The sequence below is a fragment of the Pholcus phalangioides genome, unplaced genomic scaffold (genome assembly GCF_987345545.1).
Source record: "Pholcus phalangioides strain wild (caught in Gottingen) unplaced genomic scaffold, Ppha-v1.0 ptg000024l_1, whole genome shotgun sequence".
Lineage (NCBI taxonomy): Eukaryota > Metazoa > Arthropoda > Arachnida > Araneae > Pholcidae > Pholcus > Pholcus phalangioides.
The window spans coordinates 12,932,771-12,955,187 of NW_028301616.1; the positions used below are offsets into that span (position 1 = coordinate 12,932,771).

Below are 22,417 nucleotides of genomic sequence, written 5' to 3' on the forward strand. Positions count from 1 at the left end.
GAGCAAAATTGTTATAACAGACTTTTGCTCATGGTTGTTAGATCTCGTTACCAGGTGTACGAGTATTCTTTTACTGCTTTTCTTTCGTACTCTGCTGATTGAGATTATAACAGACTTCTTGTTATAAGCAAATGTCAACTTTTTGCTGTCAAGTTAAAAAATTGTTAAATTTTGCTTTATCTGCACTAAAATGTCTTTTAGATAAATATGTTTGTGAATGAACAGAACTACTTTTGTGAAATTGATTACTGGTGATAGATTCTACAACATTTTTGCATGTAATTTGGAAATTCTCACAACAATTTAGCTGGCCGACCAAGCAATTAAAATCCGCTATTATTATATTGCTGTTCACTTTCATGGCTGTATGGACTCATTAAAACTTCGTCATGATTTCTTCAAAAATTCTGAAACAAATTCATATTGTAAGTTGAAGTCTAATATGCTATGGCAGTAACCGTGGTCTCTTAGACACTAGGAGAAACAAAAGTCATAAAATTGTCACATATTTTGTGTGTATAGTGAGGAAGACTAAAAATAGGAAAAGTAGGTAAAAAAAGGTCTTTTCTGAGTCCGTCCATTGTTAGAATAACTTAGACTAATATTCACAAGGAGCATGTATGATGATAAGTGTCATCCTATGTAATTTTGGAAGAAAAAGTAGAGGAAAAAAGCTAGTGTTTTTGAAATAATGTTTTAAGTTAGTAAAAAAAACTTTTTAATTTTCAACTCGCTAAGACAGAGAATATTTTTGCATCTTTAATATTTTTCATCTTTGACAATAATTTGCAGATTACTCGTTATAATGAGGTTCTTTTTATAAGCCATACTCATTATATCAGACTTTTACTATATTGCATTTGCTCACAATCCCCAATTTCCAACAACAATGGTAGTTTTTAAATTTCTTCCATGAAGAAGAATGCTTTCTGCGCAACCGAATATGTTTTCTGAATTGACTAATAAAATCTGTTTCCCAAATTTAAATTTATCTCATATTATTAAAATTATTTCCTGATACAGGGGTACAACAAAACTGCAACTTGAACGCAGCAAAAAATTGCTACCACAGGGAGTCTCCCATCAAGGGGTTCCAACCTCTCAATGAGTATAAAAAACAAGCCTGCCGTTTGGAATCGGCAATAAATTGGTCCCGGTCTAATTAGCCCTCGTGTGCAGAAAATGACCGTGGTGCGACAAAAATGATCAGAATGATTAAAATTACATTTATTTTTAAAAGAAAATACTTCGAATAAAAATACTTTAAATATTTTTAATAACTTCTGTGGTCATTGTCACCCTCCTTTCACGGACAAAGTTTCTAGTCTCAACTATTTACAAAAGAGTGGTTCTACAGTATAGCTAATGTTTTGAGACAAAAAAACACAAAACAACAATCATATCAAAAACTTCCAATCAAATGGTTAAGAACTTAATGGACTTGAAATTTATTTACCTCCAAGTAAGGAAATCACTTCCAAAAGCTTGTATTTCAAATCTAGAAGTTCAACTTCTTGCTCACCAGTAGCATGCTTTAAAGCTTCTTCTACTGCTGCTAGCTAGAATAAGAATGAAAAGCCTGTAAACTGATATGAAATAACATCACACATAATTGTACAAAATGATCATAAAATAAGATTGCCTGCATGGGCAGAGATATGGAAGATCACGTTCTTTATCAACATCAAAAATGTGTGCTAAAGATGGTGACCAGCTTCTTTTTTCTCGAGAGCCAACAGAATGGTGAGCTTCAGCATTGCGAGCCACGCGCGGCCTAGCTGTTGGCCACCGCTGATTTGGGCACAGTTTCCTAAACTTTTTGTCCCATCGCTCCCCAGCTTCTTCGAAAATATTTTCTTTTCACATTCCCCCACAACACAACCCATAGGATCCTATACTAAACCCAAAGCTACTATGCTGAACCCAAAGCTTTTACCACCCCTTGGACCTTTCCATAACCACCTGGTACGATATTGCCCACTTTGGGAAACACTGATTCAGAGGGAGAAGTCCCGGTAGTCAGTGAACGACGAAGAAAGTGTGAAAGCATATGAGTGATCAAAAGAGTGACTTAGAGATCGTTATGCGAGAATACATATCCCTGAGGAGATAAATTTGAGAAATGAGTGGTCTAGAAAAGTGAACTAGAATGGGAGAAGGACGTCAAAACTTATGCAGCCCGAAGGGGAACAAAACCATAAATCCGTCTCTGGATGAGTATTAACTATCACAAGCTTAAGAATATTAATATAATTTAGTTAATCACCGATTTCTTTGTTAGGAAGTTTGTTAAATCTGTTTGATCGATCTAGGTATTCGCCCAGGGTCCCAAAAATTGAGCAATATGTAACCACTGACTAACCGAAGATGAAGAGCGGGAAACCTTCTTTACCCAGGGGCTCCTTGGGTCAAAGTCGGGCTTCTCAATAATAAACGTTACACTTACTTGAAGCTTATATTGCTCTTCCTGAGGGACATCGGTTTCACTCATTTCTGTTTATTGTTTACATATGCAGTACGCTCTTTAAAAGTTTTCAGATGAGGAATGTTTCATTCCCATAATTATCGCTCGCACGTAAACCCAAGGTTTCTAGAATATATAAAACCGTCGTATCGACAAGTCAAGACAAGTCGTGAAAGTGAAATTGCTTGTAAACTTTTTCACGTGGTGGTCGGAACCATGGATCCAGAGGACGGCATGAAACTGAACATCTCCACTGAACAACCAACCTTCAAACGTAAAAAAGCTGTCAACAAAGTTGAGAAGCTTGCGCCAGAGGTTGGAAATGAGGTAAATTTCATTTATCATGCATATCCACGAAGCTTAGTTTTTAAAAACATGTAGGCTAACATGAATTCATGTTGTAAGTAGTGATATAATACTCAAAAATAACGGGAGAAATGCAAGATGAGTTAATCACCAATAAAATATCATTGCTATCTCTCAAGTCCCATAATCAGAGTCAATGCCAACCCATAATCAAAGTCAATGCTAACTCATAATCACAGTGAATGTGCCAACACTCGACATTTTTAAAGTTCCCATGAAATTCAATATTTCTAAAATTGTCTGATTGGGAAATTTTAGATCAAAACACTCATAGAATAGTTATAGCAATCATGATTTGTCGATTCTTCCAACCAACATTATAAGCTACTTTGAAGGAATGCACTTCCATCCACAGAAATTTCCATTCTATAAAGTGATGTCTCGAAATTTCTTCTTACATAATTCGTGGCATAGGCAGGGACTGTTTAAGCAATGATGCAAGGGAAGTGGTATATTTGGGGTGGCAGCTTAGGATTGAGGGAAAAGACATCCTGGAACTGTTATATCGGAAATAATGTATTTGGTCACATTATGCAAGTGTGCATTTTTGGTACCCCCAACCTAGTAATTTTTCAGAAATGACCAAATAAAGGCAATGGAAAAATTTTGCTTTTGGTTTCTCAGTTGTTCTGGTTCTTTTGCTACCAGAAACGCCTTTGAAATAAATTTTTTAATAAAAGCTGCCTCATTATACTTACTCTTCACAGGATAAGATTGAATAATGACTCATGAATAAGATTTGCAATGTGGATTAAATTACCTAGCATGATAAAGAACGATAAATTAATCCTGGGTCAAAGAGTGAGACAATTTTTTCAACAGCGGGACGTATAGGCATGCACATTTTGCTCAGTAAACGATGGTTTGCGGCTTTGTACTAATAAACAGGCTTATCCCAAGATCCCCTAGACCAGGTATCTCCAAATCGTTACTTGCAAACACCACGGTGCTCCTTGAAATGCCCAGAGTGCTCGATGTTTGTGTCTGATTTTGTGCTCACGAGCACTTGATCAATGTTTCACTGAAACACCTTAAAGGAATTGCATTCAAGGATTGAAATCATCATCATTTCATGCATTCATATTTTAAACTTGCCGTAAGAGTGCTCCTCTTTTGGTAATGTGATCACTGCTGGAAAAGGTTTGAAGACCTCTGCCCTAGACTAAAGCCCCACAAGCATTGTCTATAGGGTGGCACATTAGGCTTTTGCATTCATGCAGCAGGTAAGTTTAAGCTGCTTTGGTCATAGGTGGATACAGAGGAGGGGTGATCCCCATTCACTACACACTTCCTCGGAGATCTGTCCCCCCCCTATCTCTTTCTCCCTTCAGAAGAGCCCGCGTCCACTTACGATTCTTAGTAACCGAAATTCATGGATATATAATTCACCAACACCACTGTCATGGACCAAACGGTTACTAACACAAATAATCATTCCCAATAAAAAAAAATTCTATTTGAATAATTGGAGACACAAAAGTTCTTTTGCACTTCTTGAATGCAAAATTATTTGTGTGTGAGAATTGCAGCCATTAAGCTTCCACATTTCCGAAAGTGGTTGATGCCTGCATTTTCATGATTGTGCATTGTTTTGAAGGTCTCCTTGCCCTCTGTGGAGGGACTTTTAAAATCTTACTGTGCTTTTGGGTGTCTCAGAAAGTTTCTAGCCCACAGTTTTTGGTTACTTAGGATTAGAGAGGGAGGCAAAAGCGAGTATTTCTACCGTTTGAAAAATTTTCTCGGCAGAGAGCAGGCAGACCTTCAACACAGTATTTACATAACATGAAAATTCAGGCATTTATTTTAGTTTCAAAATTTGAATGACAGATGGCAGCACCAGGGCCGTCTCAAGAGCATCATGGGCCCTTGGGCCAAGTGATTTTTCTGAGGTCCTACGAGGCAAATTCTTGAAAACTTCCACCAGATCTCATTTTTGTGAGGCCCCTTCTTCGCTTGAGGCCCCTGGGCCGTGCCCGGGTGGGCCCATGCCTTAAGACAGCACAGGGCAGCACCAGTATAAAACAAAACGAACACAACTTTATAATATTAAACAAGTTAGGCCTTGTATATATACACGCCGAACACATTCTTTCATGTGCCAATTCATTAGATTCCCCAGAGAAATCTTTACAACGTGTATTCTATTGATACCTGACCATGACATTTGGTAGACCTCTATATTGAATTTTAGTAAGTGAAATTACATTATGAAAATGAATAATGAACTTGATCTCAGACTTTTAGGGTTATATTAATAAGTTTGCCTTTCGAAAAAAAATCGAAATATTTTTCTTATAAAATGTGTTTTGTTGTGGTAAAATATCAGTTTTTTTTTTCCAGGGAAATTCTTTTAACAGAAAAAAAGGCTCTCTCTTGCAGAAGAAAGACTTTCTATCACAGAAAAATATCGGCAATGATAACCCAAATATTCTCTCAAACAAACTTCACTCTGATGTTCCAAGAACTCATGGGTTCAACAAGACTGCTCCAAATAGGCTGCATATCGCTTCACTCTTCTGTAGCAATCCAGAAATACCACGTATTGAAAAGTATGTGAAGTTTATAACAACGTAATTCATAGGTGCTAATGCTTCTGATTTACCTGAAAGCCTTCCGGTTTTGTAGCTTTATCAAAATCTTTCGGTCGGAAACCAGATTCTTCCGATTTTTAATGTGTTATTAGAAAAATTCTCTAATTGTGCTTTGCAAAAATGAAAAATCCCTAAAAAAAATTCCTCAATTCTTACAGTCCTTGGCTGACCATGTTTTTCGATAAAAATATGGGGAAATTGGGATTTCAAATATGCCTCGTCATCAAAGATGATGCTAAAAGTGAGCAAAGTTGCCAATTATTGCTAAAATCACCAAAAAATTCTAATAGTGGGAATTGAAGCTCTTCTGCAAATCAGTAAAGTTTTTTTCTACAGGGAAAAAAATGTTTAACGTAACAAATACGTGACATTATTTATAGTCATAATTATCAATAATACTGCATAATTTTTTGTTGGCAAAATAATTTTATCCTTGATTTCAATAGAAAAATCCAAGTATGTGTTGGTGAAGAAAAAAGGCAAAAAAAAAGAGTTGGGTGGCCCAAATTACGGGAAAATACAACATAGTTTCAGAAAACTGGTCGTAAGTTCACAATATGCAATAGTCAAAAAAATCCCTATTTTTCTTTTCATGTTGACATGTTTTCTTTGTTAATATTTTTTCACGATTTTTCAGGCCTGGGAATTGCCGCAGTATGATAATTTAATATAATGACATACTTCTCAATAAGAAAAACCCTGCATATAACTTATTTCAAATATACTCATTTTTGTTCTCTATCAGATGCAGCAAGGAACAAAGAAAAGAACATCTGTTTACTAACGACGAATTTTCCGACTTGAATCTTCATCCTCATTTGGTAAGCGTTGTGCGATTTTTGCAGTAACTGCTGATAATTTTATTAAATATTTTATTCTGTGTTTGTATCTTCTAGGACTATTTAAAATTAGACCCATAGTATATACAGAATATTCACTCTGACAATTTTTTTTCATTCATATATTTCTTTGTTTTCAATTTTGGACTCAATATTGCATAGGTTCCAATGCTTCCAATTTGAGAAGCCTTCCAATTTTTCAGCTGTCTTAAAATATTCCATCCAGAAACTAGATTCTTTTTATTTTTCGAATCTTTATAGAAAAATCACTAAAAATCCTCAAGTTGTTCTTATTTAATGAAAAATCCTGAAGAAATTACTCTTAGTCCTTATAATTCCAAGCTGACCATGTTTTCTCGGGGAACATATGGGATATGCATTATAGGATTTCAAGTATGGGAAATCTGCAATTGTCGTCAAATGTAACACCATAAGTAAGCGAAGTTGGCAATTATTGCTAAAATTGCAAAAAAGTCATCAATGTTAGGAAATAGAACGCTACTGTAAATCACAAATCACAGTTGATTGAAACAAATTATAAGAAAAACATTTATGATACAGTGACCTCTCAGATAAGATGATTTTTTGCGCTCCTGGTCAAAGATGTAGCATAATAATGCTACTCACTTATATGTCTCTCCCACTTATGAGTCTTATTTTTCTTGTTCCCTTGCACTAATGAATAAGTGAGAGATAATTACAGTAAAACCTTGGTAAGCCATCATTTTTCTTTGGTCCCACCTAGCTTTCATAGATCAAACCCTTGTTTACTCGTTACTGATTTTGTTTAACTCATCACTACAGAAAGATTTGAGAGAGAGGAATAGATGGTTTATATGGCTCGCCTTAAAAAAAGAGCTTGATATATTTTCAGAAGCTACCACAAAAGCCTTATGTATCAAAACAGAACAGCTGAAGTGATGAAAGTGGCGCTAATGAAGTTCATTTGCCGAATTTAAAAAAAAACAAAAAACAAGTTCTTGAAGCATTAGGGACTGTTCGAGCTGGACCTGATTTCTGCATGGGCAAGTACGGTATTTGCTAAGAGCCTCCACTTATTTGGGGCTCTTATAAGTGGAGCTCTTTTCGGTTTCAAACTTGAGCAAATATATTTGTTGACAAACCAGACATTTTTTCTTAAATCAAGAAGGCTTACTTTAATGTCTGCTTTGAGCTGTCCACTGTCCCTTCAAGTCAAAATCAGGCTTTGTATTCAAGATTACCTCATGTTTGTACCATGAACTAAAATTAAATGTGTTGTAAAATTAATATGCATTAAATGTGTTAGGAAAAAGTTAACTATTCTAACAGTATCTCTGATCTGTCTAAATTGAAACAAAATTGTATAAATTGCAAGTTTACCCGTGTACTGAACCATAATAAGTTGAATACTATAAAAATAAAAATCCTGTTTGTTTTTATTTTTTATAAATGTTATATTATTTCAATTTTGTGATTTTTGCAGAATTGCACTTGAAACTGACTACACTTCGCTTAAGCGGTCACAATTTCTGGAGAACTTAGTGACGATTTATTGAGATTTTACTGTTTAGCACTGTATGTGAGACAGTATTCATATTTATAGTCATAATTTTCATTTATAAGGTAACAAAATAATTTTAATTTTTTACTTCAGTGAAGGATAAAAAATTCAAGTAGGTTTCATTGAAAATATGGAAAAAAAACTACATTTTCCTGAGGAAAAGAATCAGAGTGGTTGAAAATATGGGAATGTCCCGAGAAAGCAGGTCATACGGTCACCCTATGCAATCCAAAAAAAACTATTTTCCCCCCTTATTTGCATGAAATGTTTTATTTTTGGTGCAGAACACTTCATCACATGATAAACTACAGATTTTCCAAGTCTGGGAATTGGCACCTATGATATTGTATTTGTTTCAGGTTTCTTGCCTGGGGAGTAAATTTAGTGCAACTAAAATGACTGAAGTCCAGCGTAATGCAATACCACCACTTCTAGATGAGAAAGATGTTCTCGTGAAATCTTGCACAGGATCAGGTGAAATAATTTTCTTACATACTCGTCCCCCTTCCATGATAAATTTACACAACAATCAGTTTTGGATGACAGCTTTGAACATTTAGTCCCTGATTTGTAATATGTTGGAGTAATTTAAAAATTCTTCATTACACACATCAAAACACTGTGCCACTTAAAAAATATGTATATAAAGACTTCATCAGAGCAGCCTTGCATAATAATAATTCCTTACTTGCTGGTTGGGAAATACAGTGCAACGTTGATAACTTGACACACAGACAACTATGATAACTAGACTTTCCTTGTAACTTGATATTTATTATCCCCCTCAATGGTTCGACAATATTAAATTCAATGGGAAAAAACCTCTCTAACTCGACACATGATGGCCATATCCTGCTTAATGCTACGATACATTCGCATTATCACAACTCATTTTTAGAAATCCTGAAAATAGATGCCAATGCTTCCGATTTTTCAACCTTATTAAAATCTTCCAGTCAAAAACCAGATTTTTCTGATTTTTTGAATTTTTATAGCAAAATTCCTAAAAATCCTCAAATTGTGTTATGTTTAAATAAAAAATCCCTAAAAAAATATTCTTTCCTTGTAATTCCAGGCTGACCACGTTTTCTCAGGAAAAATATGATCAATTTGATTTCAAGTATGGAAAATCTGTAATTGTCGTGAAATATGATGTCAAAATTTGCCTGCCATTGCTAAAAAAATTGGAATGGCGAAAAATATATGGGAACGTCCCAGAAAAAAAGGGTCTTATGGTAATCAACCGAAATCTCTAAATGATTAGTTTCCCTCCTTTCATTTGTATGCCATGTTTTCTTTGGTTAGAAACCTTTCATCACGTGATAAACTACAGATTTTTCAAGTCTGAGAATTGGCAAATATAAAAGTCACCCATGTGTTAATTAATCAGTTCAAAAAAATTTAAGACCTTACTCTCGTGTATTTCAAAACTTTTGTGTTTCATTGTTTCTGCTGTTTGTTTGTTGATTGATATGTGTCGAAGATTCTCCCTCATATCTTTGGATAGGGTTACTTCCTGTGATTTCTCTTTTTGGAACCTGAAAACAGCATATAGACTAAAGCCATAGATAGATGTGAATGATTTCTGAAATTTTTAAATGAGAGATGATTGAAAAAACTAGATCAAAATGTTTTATGTGAGAGGAAAAAAGTTTTTTTAGACAATTGTGCTGCTCATTCACAAAGGACAATATTTGGCAATCAAAATATGCTTTTCCCAATAATTCAAGATTATCCTCAATGCGAAAACTTTTCATAGAAAATTGCAGATCGAGCATTTTATGGATTTGTAGATTGTAGAGTATAGAATAATTGTTCAACAATATACAGGTACATAAACTGAAGAGCCAAAAAAACTGGTAAAGGCATGCATATGCAAATAAAGAGATATGGAACCGATCAGAGTACGGCGCTGCGGTCGGCAACGCCTATATAACACAACAAGTGTCTGGCATAGTTGTTAGATCGGTAACTGCTGCTACAATGGCAGGTTATCGAGATTTAAGTGAGTTTGAATGTGGTGTTATAGTCGGAGCATGAGAGATGGGACATAGCATCTCCGAGGTAGCGATGAAATTTGGATTTTCACGTACGACCATTTCACGAGTGTACTGTGAATATCGGGAATCCAGTAAAAAAGTAAATCTACGACATCGCTGCGGCTGGAAAAAGATCATGCAGGAACGGGACCAACGACGACTGCCGACGAGAATCATTAAACATGACAGACGTGCAACCCTTCCGCAAATTGCTGCAGATTTCAATGCTGGGCCATCCACAAGTGTCAGCGTGCGAACCATTCAACGAAACATCATCGATATGGGCTTCCGGAGCCAAAGACCCACTCGTGTACCCTTGATGACTGCACGGCACAAAGCTTTACGCCTCGCCTGGGCCTGACAACACCGACATTGGACTGTTGAGGACTGGAAACACGTTGCCTGGTCTGACGAGTCTCGGTTCCAATTGCTTCGAGCTGATGGACGTGTATGGGTATGGAGACAACCTCATGAATCCATGGAACCTACATGTCAACAGGGGACTGTTCAAGCTGGTGCAGGCTCTGTGATGGCATGGGGCGTGTGCAGCTGGGGTTATGGGACCCCTGATACGTGTAGATACGACTCTGACAGGTGACAGGTACGTAAGCATCCTGTCTGATCACCTGCGCCCATTCATGTCCATTGTGCATTCCGACAGACTTGGACGATTTCAGCAGGACAATGCGACACCCCACACGTCCAGAATTGCTACAAAGTGGCTCCAGGAACACTCTTCTGACTTTAGACACTTCCGCTGGCCACCTAAATCTCCAGACATGAACATTATTGAACATATCTGGGATGCCTTGCAACGTGCTGTTCAGAAGAGATCTCCACCCCCTCTTACTCCTACGGATTTATGGACAGCCCTGCAGGATTCATGGTGTCAATTACCTCCAGCACTACTTCAGACATTAGTTGAGTCCATGCCACGTCGTGTTGCAGCACTTCTGCGTGCTCGTGGGGGCCCTACACGATATTAGGCAGGTGTACCAGTTTTTTTGGCTCTTCAGTGTATAACATACATAAACAATATTTTAAAATTGTTAAAAGGTGAAATGAAATCTCATTAATTTGGCATCTGCTTATGTTGGCATGTTTTTCAATCCTCTTGGGGTGTCGAGTTATAAAGGTTCCATTGCATATGGCGACACATATTTAATCATCTGGGCATAATGTATGTATGTGCATCATGACATTCCCAATTTAAAAAAAAAGTTTTTTTTGATAATTTAGTACTTATAATGTAGTTTTTAAGAACACTAATAAGTCCAGAAAACAAAGGATTTTCTTTTTTTTCCCTTGTGAATTTCTTGGCATCAAAGTGTTGCCAAAGCCCGAAATTGGCCAGTTTGCGAAATGGTCGATTTTGGGGTAAATTGCCCTGGCTAATGCTAGAAATTCAGACATTGACCAGCCAGTTCACAATTTTGGGTATCTGTCTGGCAGTTCAAGTTCAAGCCAGTTCACAAAGTGGCCGGAGCTCCCTGGACAAAGTCCAATAAAAAAAGATATAATTCAAGATCATCGTCAAGTTGCTGTTTTCCTTTGCAATAATAATGTCCACGTTAGTTATGGCAACCCATCAATCCACAGTCACCAAATCATTATTTTCTCCAATATTTGGCAGAAAAAACTATATGTGTATATAATTATTTATAGTTTTTCTCTCAAATTTCACCTTTTTTTTTTCTCACATGGAGCTAATCCAATACAGCTGCTATATATAGACATGTATAACACATTGGCGATGAAAAAAATGCATTTGGCACCTACCAGACCATCTTACATCAGCACATCGAACTTCATTCACTTTGCAAATTGGCTGGCAAAATCCAGAATCATTTCTGAAAATCGGACTTTGGCCAAAACTCTATGCCATTCTTCAGGCTTTGGCAGTAACATATACATGGCTGTTCAATGGAAGGTGGTACAAAAACCACATTATATACATGTATACAGGTGGAATATATGAATCATATCTCATGTTGTTCTTCATGTTTGTCTAGGAAAAACTTTGGCATATGCTGTGCCAATAGTGCAGAAACTGCAGGAGATGATCCCAAAGATCAAGAGGTCAGATGGTACATATGCACTTGTCGTTTTGCCTACAAGAGAGGTATGAATTTAGCTATCCCCTCATTGCTGAATGAGTTAGTGATCATTAGTGATAATACAGATAACTACAGTACCAAGCAATTTGCACAAGTAGATTGTACGATGATTTTTTTTTCATTCAAAGTAGCAAAATGCGCATGTGAATATTATAGGGAAGAAATTACTATATTTGAAAATCATTGAACATGGGGGGGGGGGGATCATTCTGTTTGCTAAATGTCCATTTAATTGAAAAGACCAGTGATTAGAAAAAATAGTATTTTATTGAACAATGGATATGAATATTTTTCATAGCAATTTTACTGCATAGGTATTAATGCTTCGATTTTTTAGCCTTATCAAAATTTTCCATTTGAAAAGAAGATTCTTCTGATTTTTCATAGTTTTATAGAAAAATCCCTAATAATTCTCAAATTGTTTTACGTCGCAGAAATTAAAAATCTCTAAAGAAAACCCCTCAGTACTTGCAATCTCGAAGTGGCCGTGTTTTCTCGAGAAAAAGACTGTAAATATTGCTAATTTTGTAGCTAAATATATACCAAAACTGAGCAAAATTATCAATTATTGCTAAAATCTCCAAAAAAATACCAACGACGGGAAATTAAGTGCTATTGCAAATCAGTGGATTAAAATGAAAAAAAAACCATTTCATGACAAATATTTCGGATGAATAGTCAGTTATAATTAGGGTGACCATATGTCCGGTATTTTCCAGGACAGTCCTGGTTTTTTCTGTTTTTTTTTGGCTGTCCTGACTTTTTTGTAAATGTCCCGATTTTTCATGTATCTTTAAGGAAGACAACTTGACTTTTTATTCTTTAAATCAATGAGTAAAATTACCTTTCCAACTCAGAAATTACATTATGATAATTACTACTACAGACAAGAATATTCATCTCGCATGCTTTTTCTTAATTTTTTTATTTACTGCAGTTTGAAGTGGAGGTTCACTTTCCGTGATTAGAGACTTTTCTGTGATTTTAGCATGAGTTGGTGACTTTGCTTACTTTTGGCATTATTTTTGACGATAATTGGCAGTGTCCTATATTTTCCCATATGTCGAAGCCCAATTTCCCATATTTTTCTCTAGCAAATACAGTCAACCTAGTTATAGTAAGCAGCTTGATTTCAGGAATAATAAAATTTTGTACAATTACAAACAAAGGCAGCAACACGCAAATTGCTGAGTGAAATGCCTGAAGAAAGATGCCCATAAAAAATATGGATGCCACAAATGTAAGTAAAATACAGCAACCCAATATAAAAGCCTCACTCACTTCACTTCCTTCATTCACTTCTGAGATATAGATGGCAGCACTGAAAAATCATACACAACACGAGATATGCACCCAGACTGTTAGGTACACATACTTACACTTCCGGCGCAACTCACTAGGTAGTAAATTGCCCATGGCGATAGACCTGAGTTGTGCTCAGCTTAAAAAAAAAAAACCAATATAAAAGCATGCATTACAAAAAAATACTAATAATATATAATACACTGTCTATAAAGAGATTATGGTTGTTAGTATTCTAAGTATGAATAGCTTCGCTATTTATTCCAATATGTTTATGGTGGTAATGAAATTGATATATTTTCTTTTTATTTTCAGCTGGCACTTCAAAGCTATGAGTGTTTTTCAAAGCTAACCAATGTATGTATATTTTTTACTTATTAATTAGTCATTATTTTCAAATATTGTTTCTCATGAAGAGAGAATCATAGTGTGTTTGAAATTGATGGTTCCATTCCTTTGATAAAGTACTCCGCAATCATTGACTTTTTTTTGTACTGTTTCGATGAAAATTCCTTTTATGTTACATCCATTTTTTTTTTAAATCTCATTTTATTGTTCCTACATGAACACGAAAATGGAATTGACTTGAAAATTTTTTCTCATCATCCTAGCTACTGACTTTTCCACATTGATGATAAAATAGGATACACGTTAAAAGCAGCATCTATTTTTTTCTTTTTTTGCCCTTGCAGAATGCAGAATCATAGAAATATCTGGTTATCTGACCATTTATCAGATTGAAACCTTTAAAAGTTTTTAATTGTCTGGCCTCGTGTACGTTTTGAATAATAATAACTTGTATTAGTGAGCATTAAGTGTCTAGAATATACACACAAATTCTGATTCAAAATAGACCCATCATTTGCTTCCAAGGTGATAGTCTAACTCCCTTCAAGACGAGATAGAAAGCATTAACAATCCATTTTATGTATACGGGTTATTTTAATTTGGAATTCAGTTCAAGAATTTACTCGTTGTTGAAGCTTGCTGTTTATTGATGATATGATAAATTGATGTCATTTTTAATACATTTAGTTATGTATTAAAAATTTCTTAAAATACATTTTATGCCTGACATTAAACCTTTATTGTCGCTTATTAGGCTTTCACTTGGATAGTGCCTGGTTACTTGATTGGTGGTGAAAAAAAGAAATCTGAGAAAGCAAGGTAAAAAAACTCTGAGTCTTTATTTGTCATGTTTTTTGTTATATGAAGGTATTTCATACCTATGGAAGAGTAAACCAACTTTGCCCAAGAATATTAAGAAGTCATTAATAAATAAGGCAAATACATGAAAAATACAAAAATTCTTAATGCATTTCTATGATTCTGACCACAACGATATTGAAGTGATGAGAGCAACCGAGAGTGGAGATTTGGTATCCAAACCAAGTGGGATCCTTGGTCAGCTCGATTAGTGGTTGAAAATTTTTTCATCTGAAGATGGCACCCATTGTGCATCGAAATACATCAAGAGTACATCAATACACAAGTTTTTGTATTTTTCATTTATTTGCCTTACTCGTTGGTGACTTCTTAATATTTCATACCTAATCTGAAAATTCCGTAATAATATATTTTACTTCTCTTTGTAGAATCAGGAAAGGGATCAATATTCTGGTGAGCACCCCTGGTCGACTGCTTGACCACTTGGATAACACTGCCACATTGGATTTTCATAAGATTCGTTGGCTGGTGATAGATGAAGCGGACAGGTATGGTAATCTTTGATTAACATTTGTTTCTAAATTTTTTTAAGATGATTTGTTTTTATTTTTGATGTTTCCTGTTTAACATTGAAAAAACACCATTATATTGATCACCTAATGTTGTAGATGGATGCGTGACTTGCGTGGTTTGGGTGGTTTTCTGCTCTCTGTGTCCTACTTATAAGTAACTGCATGTGAGTCCATCAATGTTTTTAAATACTTTATATCGGGGTGCACAACCTTTTTAGTCTGTGGGCCAGGTGTGTCATATCACTACCATTTGTGGGGAAATATATAGCGGCCCTATTTCACGTGACATCCCAATAATTTTGGTGGTTCCAGCTTTTTTATTTAAAATGTCATATTTTTCTCCATAATTTTGGCTTTCCTGACTTTTTATTTAAAATGTCCCATACTTTTCCCCGTGATTGTAGTCATCCTAAATTTTTTTTAAATAAAAACGTCCCCTACTTGTCTGTAATTTTGGCTATCCAAACTTTTTTTTTAATGCCTGTTGCTTGTGTCATGAACCATGATTTCAATCCTCTGTGATTTACAGTAATGTTTCCCCTTTTCCATGGTGCAACCTTTTTGGTGGTGATTTAACCAGAATGGATTTCTGGTGTTTTTTTATAATAGTCTCGATTTCCTGTATTTTTCTTGAGGAAATATAGTCAGCTTATAGGTACATATTGTGTTGTGATTATTAATACTTTCCTTAAGAAGTACGCACCTTTCATGGGCCAAATGGCACACCTTTACGGGCCACACTACTACTACTAAATCACACATGTACCTCATCCATATTCCTCTGCGGAACTTCTAATGAATTGGTACATGTTGGAATGTGTGTGTTCATGTTGTGAACCTGGCACAAAGTTTGTTTCTGTGTAATGCTTGTTATGTGATGCTGCCATCTATTACTTTTTCTAATTATGAGTGAAGTGTAATGATTGAATAATTGTATCATTGTAAGCTTGTTGCTCTCTGGCAAGACTTTTTTAATGGGGGGATTGGCTCGCATTCACATCTGGAAGTTGGGAACCACAGAAAAACCAACTTCAGCCGACTACTACTGTGGGGTTCGAACTTGGATTCTCGCGATGTGAATCCGTCACTATGACCACTCAACCACCACAGCGGCCACACTGCAGGCTAGAAGTTGTGCACTCCTGTTCTTATGACAACATTGATGGTGTATCGTTTTTGAGAGGTCCTGACAAATTTAAATCCTCTTATCAAAATTTTGTAAACCATTCAGAGCGTATGTATTGGACAGGAGTTACAGATCTAATAATTCCATTTTGTTGGGTCTGTCTCAAAGGGTTTTGAGGGGGGGGGGGGGAGGCTTTTCCGATTTACTAAAAATAGTCTTCCAGTAGGTGAACACTGAACCAAATTGTGAATAGAGAAACAAAACATTGAAGTTTAAAAAAAAATTAGAATGAATAAAAATCTTCTATGATTAGGGGGGGGGGGAGAGGTGGTGGTCCACGAAAAAAAAGAAAACCATTGGTTGCTATTACATTATGTATATGTGCACATGTTTCTCTTACTCTGGTTTTTATTGTGATAGTATGACATTTAAATCTTTTGTCTTATTCTGCTATAGCCATTAGTTAACAGTTATAAGTTGACACGACCACCAGTATATCATGATACTACTTTCAATATGTGATCTCCCATTCAGGCGTTAAAGTATTTAATGTTTAAATTATCTTTAATAATTGAAATTTAGGCTTTTTGAAGAAGGGTTTCAAGAAGCTGCAATGAAAATTATCCGACGTGTCAAAGAAGACATCAGTGACTCAAATCTGCAAACAGTTCTACTTTCTGCAACACTGTCAAAAGGTACAAAGTTTCAACATTGCCTTTTTTCCCCCAGTTCATTTCTGTTGCATGTGCTTTGTTATTCGGAATACTTCTAAACCTGTGGCATCGCCGCCAACACGTGTGGGAAAAGAAAGTCACTTCCCCAGAGTGATGATTGATGTACGCGCTCAAAGTGCCATCATGTGATTATTAGAGTTATCGCTCAGTTTGTTTCTCATCCTGTACATAGTATATTGTGTAAATAAAGTCTGTCCTTTCTTGTAAGATAAAAATGCATGTCTGTTTTGAATTGAAACTACACGCAACTGTCTAACAATACAACAGCTGCCTCATAATATCCGACAAACCAAACATGCACCTGGTCCATATTCCTCTGCAGAACTTCTAACAAATTGGTACATGTTGGGATGCGTGGTGTGTGCATGTAGTTAACCTTCCATGAAGTTTCTGTGTAATGTTTGTTATGTGTAGTGCTGCCATCTGCCATCAGTTTTTCTAACTATGCATAAAGTGTAATGATTGAATAGTGTACCGTTTTAAGCCTGATTCTCTTTGCAGCGAGAGTTTTTAATGGGGAGATCTGCTCACATTTGTGCCTCGAAGTTGGGAACCACAGAAAACCAACTTCAGCCGACCACCACTGTGGTGATATTGTTATTCTGACTGTATTTCATTTTTCAGGTGTTGAGAAACTGGCTGGAATGAGTTTGGTAGATCCGGTATGTGTCGATATAGCATCTAAAAGTTTTAGCTCAGAAGAAATGACTGACCTTGTTATTCCTGAACAGTTGAAACAGTATGTTGTTGTGACACCCACAAAACTGAGGCTTGTGACTCTTTCTGCTTTCATCGTGGACAAGTGCTCCGAAGGCGATATGAAAATGCTGATATTTTTATGTGCGCAGAACAATGTAGACTTCCATTTCATTCTGTTTAATTTCATTCTCAAGCCAATGCTCAAGTTCAAAGGTCATAAAATCAAGTTCTTTAAATTGCATGGGAACATGAAACAGGAAGTAAGTTTTCATTTAATTAATGCTAGTGATTATGAAGAATAGTGAATTTTTAAAATAGCAATCAACGCATTAAATATTTAAATTATTCTAATAAGCAAAAAGTTGTATTATTTTTATTCATGAAATGACTTTTTTTTGCAACTCTTTTTAGGATCGAACAGAAGTTTTTGGGAAATTCAAGTCTTCAAAAAATGGCATTCTACTTTGCACTGTATGTTGTACTCCAATTATTTCTTTCACATAATGAAGCATTTAAATTTTCTCTAGGCCAGTGTTTCCCAACCTTTTTATTGTCGTGGACCCCTTTGTAGTGAAGATCAATGCAGCGTGGACCCCTTTGGTACCAATTAATGATTGGCGGGACCCCTGCAGTATTTAAAGATCAATTTCAATGTTTCCCCCAAAATGTATTGCTTTTTTTTCTGATTTGCACATCATAAAAATTGAAAAATTAAAATTTTGCATGGATAGTCTAATGCAATGATAGGAAATGGAAATGATCCTGCGAGGCCCCTTATAGAGTACTAGCGGACCCTTAAGAGTCCATGGACCTCTGTTGGGAAACACTGCTCTAGACATTGAATATCTTCTGGCATTTTTTTTTTTTTTTTAGGGGTGGGATCAACGAAATTCCTAACGCTATTATATCATTTATTATACAGGATGTTGCAGCAAGAGGTCTAGATTTGCCAGAAGTTGATTGGATAATTCAGTACAGTGCTCCAGTCAGTCCTGAAAATTATGTGCATAGAGTTGGACGAACAGCTCGTATCGGAAATCAAGGGAATTCTTTAATATTTCTGATACCTTCAGAAATGGAGTTCATTTCCCTTCTCCAGAAATATAAAATATTGTAAGAATTTGGGGTCATTTACCATTTTTAGTTTTATGATTTTGTGAATCTACCATAAGATGATCGAAAACTGACTGTTTACTTCTCCTTTTGCAGCTTAGAAGAAATGGACATGAAAAATATACTGTGTTCATTAAACGTGATTGGAGACATAATTTATCAAGAGAGTGGGAAGCAGGTAATTTTTTTACTAACAAAGATCTTCCTTTGATATTTTTTTCATTTTACTAAATTATTTTTCACAGTGATGTTATTTTGATTTTTCTTGATCATTTCAGCGTTATTGTCCAAGAAACATTGAAGAACAATCATCTGCTTTACAGATGAAGTATGAAAATTCCATTTATTCAGAAGATGCTCATCATACTTGTGCCAAGGAAGGTATGTTCGGTTTGTGATTTTGAGTTTTTCGAACATAATCAACCCGCATAGCTTTGAGGCACACAAGATTTTGAACGACAAAATTTTTTCGATCCTGTGGTTGTCTGTAACCGAGACGCTTCACTATGTAGATTTTATAGAGATTTTATAGGTTCATATAAGAGGAATTTTTATAATCAAGATTATTGTGTGTATATATTTTAAAACTGCTCTTTTTCCTCTTTTATTAGCATTCTTGACTTTCGTACAAGCCTATTCATCATATCCGAAGAACATGCGTCCTGTCATTCCTTTCAAAATGTTGCACCTTGGACATGTCGCCAAAAGCTTTTGCTTACGAGAGTCTCCATCACAATTGGGATGTCATTTCGCTGATAAACGGTCATTGCCCTTCAGGAATCAGAGGTCGGATAATCCAGCAAGGTCAGTATCATAATTTCATGCATACATAGAGACATAGCCTGATGGTAATAGCTCTGGGCATTTTTCTTTAGAACGAAGAAAAAGAGTGTAAGACTTTACCTCTATTATTCGGTGTATACCTTTTTTCCAACTACGCGCTATTTTTTGAGGGAATTTAAAAATAAATTCTGTTCATGTGGAATTTAGTTGACGTGAGGCAAAAACTTTATCCATATGACTTTTGTGTGTGCCATCACTTTAGTGTGTTTTTTGGATGAAAAGTTTGAATGGAAGCGAAACAACAACGAAAGTTGTTCTGCTACAATTTCTGGTAAAATAGTGGATGTGATAAAACATCTGAGCTGATCTCTGAAGAGTAAAGAAAAGTATGTCTCCTTTAGTGTGTCCCCAGAAATTTTTCAAATTAAAATTTGAACATTAATCTGCATGGTTTTTATGTCTAACTATTTCTAGCAAATTTTTGTTAACTGCACTTTTAAGAATATTTAGAATCTCTGTAAAATTTTGATTGGCTGATTTTCTGTTTACTTAAATTTTTACCTGTATGACATCCTAAACCGCTGCTATATGTCAATTAGTCAAATTTTTATCTTACACCAAAATTCCTGAATTTAAAACTTCAAACCATCAGACTTTTTATTCAACTGTAGTGGGAATGTTATCTGTACACACAGTTTAAAAATGGATTTGTATTTTCCTGCCACTTTAACGTGTTATATTCAAAATTCAGATTGATTTCCCTTTTTTTCCCATTATTTCTTCAGTTCAGATATCAACTGAGAAATTCACAAATTAAATTTTTTCCTTTAAGTTTTTTCTGGACCTACCCGTGTCCATATAAATAATAATAAATTTAAATCATTTACTTCCTCAAAAATATGTAATTTTAGGAAAATGAATTTGTGGCATTAAGTGCTGCAATTTTATTTTTTTATTGAAGTTTGGAATATTGCAGCTTCAGGCGGGGGAAATCAATTTTTTTAGTATTAAAATAGAACTGATGGGTTAATCCATCAGCAAAATCCGCTGTGCTCAGGTTGGGTAGTTTCACAACTCATCTAACATCAACATCGGTTCTTCAAACTATCACCTTTACAATTATTTTAAAAAATCACTTTTCAAACCATTGATTAGGTGGAAGATGTGAAAATAGCTTTGTAATTTTTTACTCAAGCACAGAGGAGTTTTGAAGTTATAATAACATAATTTTTAGTCAGCATGCTTTGTCATTTTTGACCATAATTTGTCTCACTCATTATCACTGATCAAGTTATCTTGTGGCCTTCAGACTGATCTTGATGAACTTATTTCTCTTAATCTTTTTTGAGAGATCAAATATCTCTTCTTTTTTCTATATATTTATTTGGTTTTTTTTTTTCAATTTTAACACACGTAAAACTTATTGTCTCTTCACTTGGTTCCCCCCTCCCTTCACCCCGGCATATGTAACTTTATGTAGATTTTTAGTTTGGTTGTAAGTCATTTCTATTCTGCAGCAAATTGCCAAATTTTGTCTGAAAATTTTTATTTTCAGGGAAAGGATGAAGAGACCAATGCCAATCATATCCGAGTATGACAGTGGATTAAGTCAATGGAAAGGAGATTTGTCACGGACGAAAAAGAAGAGAAAACTACATTAACAAAGAATAAATAATATAATCTGAAGGACAATTTTTTTATTACAATACAAGATATACTGAAAACTGACTGTTTATGTAGAGAAACTGATTTTTGGAGAAAAAAAAATTACCTCTGCCTCTACGGGCACTTAAAACCACACACTCTCACATTCTAGACATGTATGCTACCACTACACTATAGAAGCAGATGGAATATTCCTTCCTTGGAGCATATATATATATGCTGAATGGTACTGTGTAATGGATGGTTACAGCGGTTGTTGTAGCCGCCGATATCGATATCTCCAGCTCGTTGTGATGCCCCTGACAAATGTTAGCAACTCACATTTTGTGAAACACAGCTAATGGCTCATAAATGACATCAAGACTACCAGATGTCATTTATGCAGTATTAGATGATTGTTGTTACCATCCATCGCACCATACTATTCAGCATATATATATATATATGCTCAAAGGAAGAAATACTCCGTCTGCATCTGTAATGTAGTGGTAGCGCACTTGTCTGTAATGTGAGATGATGTAGGTTTGAATCACTGTAGAGAGCAGAGGTAAATTTTTCTTTGCAAAAATTAGTATCTCTACATAGTCAGTTTCCAGTATAACAAGCGGGGAGGATGTCTTTCTCTACAGTTTTTACAAGTTGTTATCGTGGGTGATGACGATAACAATGAAAAAATTAAAACCAAAACGCCATCATTATGGTGTTTCTAGGTGGAAATTTTAAGCAGAACATTTAGAGGCTTCTGATGGTGAGGAGATAATGTTATATATTGCATGTGTATAAATTATCATCTGTATCAGAAAATATTTTATTGTAAAAATGAAACATTAAAAAGTCTATAGATTCTGTGCAGGAGTTTGTGATATCTGATTTATGTTGTATTATTTATAAGTTATAGAGAGTTTTTCAAATTGTTTGTCCATAGGACTATCTCTAACTGTTGACTTTAGAAGTACACCTCCAACTATAATACGTTTTCAAATGACATGCAGTTTTTTAAAATGTTTTTTTTTTTCTTTTAGGGCTCATATACATAAAAAAAACCTTTTTATATGGTCTCCATTTGCCATAACTTCCAACTAGTGAAATGTAGATCATGCTCTGAAAAGTCATTTGCAAAAAATTCAAATTTTTAAATGAAATATTTGTGGAGATATTTGATATTGAGAATTTTCAATATTTATCAATAATGATTGAGGGTGTCGTTTACAAATTGCAAAAATGGAAATTAAATTCAAAGTGTAAAAATTCTGTACGAAATGACATAAACAGTAAAATAGTTTCTCTCATAAATATT

The 22,417-nt window shown here is 35.1% G+C and overlaps 2 protein-coding genes across 3 annotated transcripts in view; one reads left to right on the forward strand and one right to left on the reverse strand.

The window, feature by feature from the left end:
• The window catches only part of LOC149068755 (zinc finger CCCH-type with G patch domain-containing protein), a 16,904-nt gene extending 14,351 nt beyond the window's left edge, over positions 1–2,553 (reverse strand). For both annotated transcript variants that reach the window (XM_089251279.1, XM_089251278.1), the window contains exons 1-2: positions 2,447–2,553; positions 1,457–1,559 (exon numbers count right to left, since the gene is read on the reverse strand). In XM_089251279.1, the coding sequence (XP_089107405.1) occupies positions 1,457–1,559; positions 2,447–2,491 (148 nt within the window). In that variant the 5' untranslated portion in view covers positions 2,492–2,553. The remainder of the gene's footprint in view (positions 1–1,456; positions 1,560–2,446) is intronic.
• Positions 2,549–21,975, forward strand: LOC149068756 (ATP-dependent DNA helicase DDX31). The gene is made up of 16 exons (XM_089251277.1): positions 2,549–2,791; positions 5,171–5,379; positions 6,167–6,242; positions 8,163–8,277; positions 11,855–11,964; positions 13,577–13,618; positions 14,364–14,428; positions 14,857–14,976; positions 16,709–16,821; positions 17,485–17,819; positions 17,971–18,030; positions 18,482–18,672; positions 18,769–18,850; positions 18,951–19,053; positions 19,284–19,476; positions 21,011–21,975. The coding sequence occupies exons 1-16, from the start codon at positions 2,681–2,683 to the stop codon at positions 21,114–21,116; spliced, it is 2,031 nt and encodes a 676-aa protein (XP_089107403.1). The 5' UTR covers positions 2,549–2,680; the 3' UTR covers positions 21,117–21,975.
• The last annotated feature ends 442 nt before the right edge of the window (positions 21,976–22,417 follow it).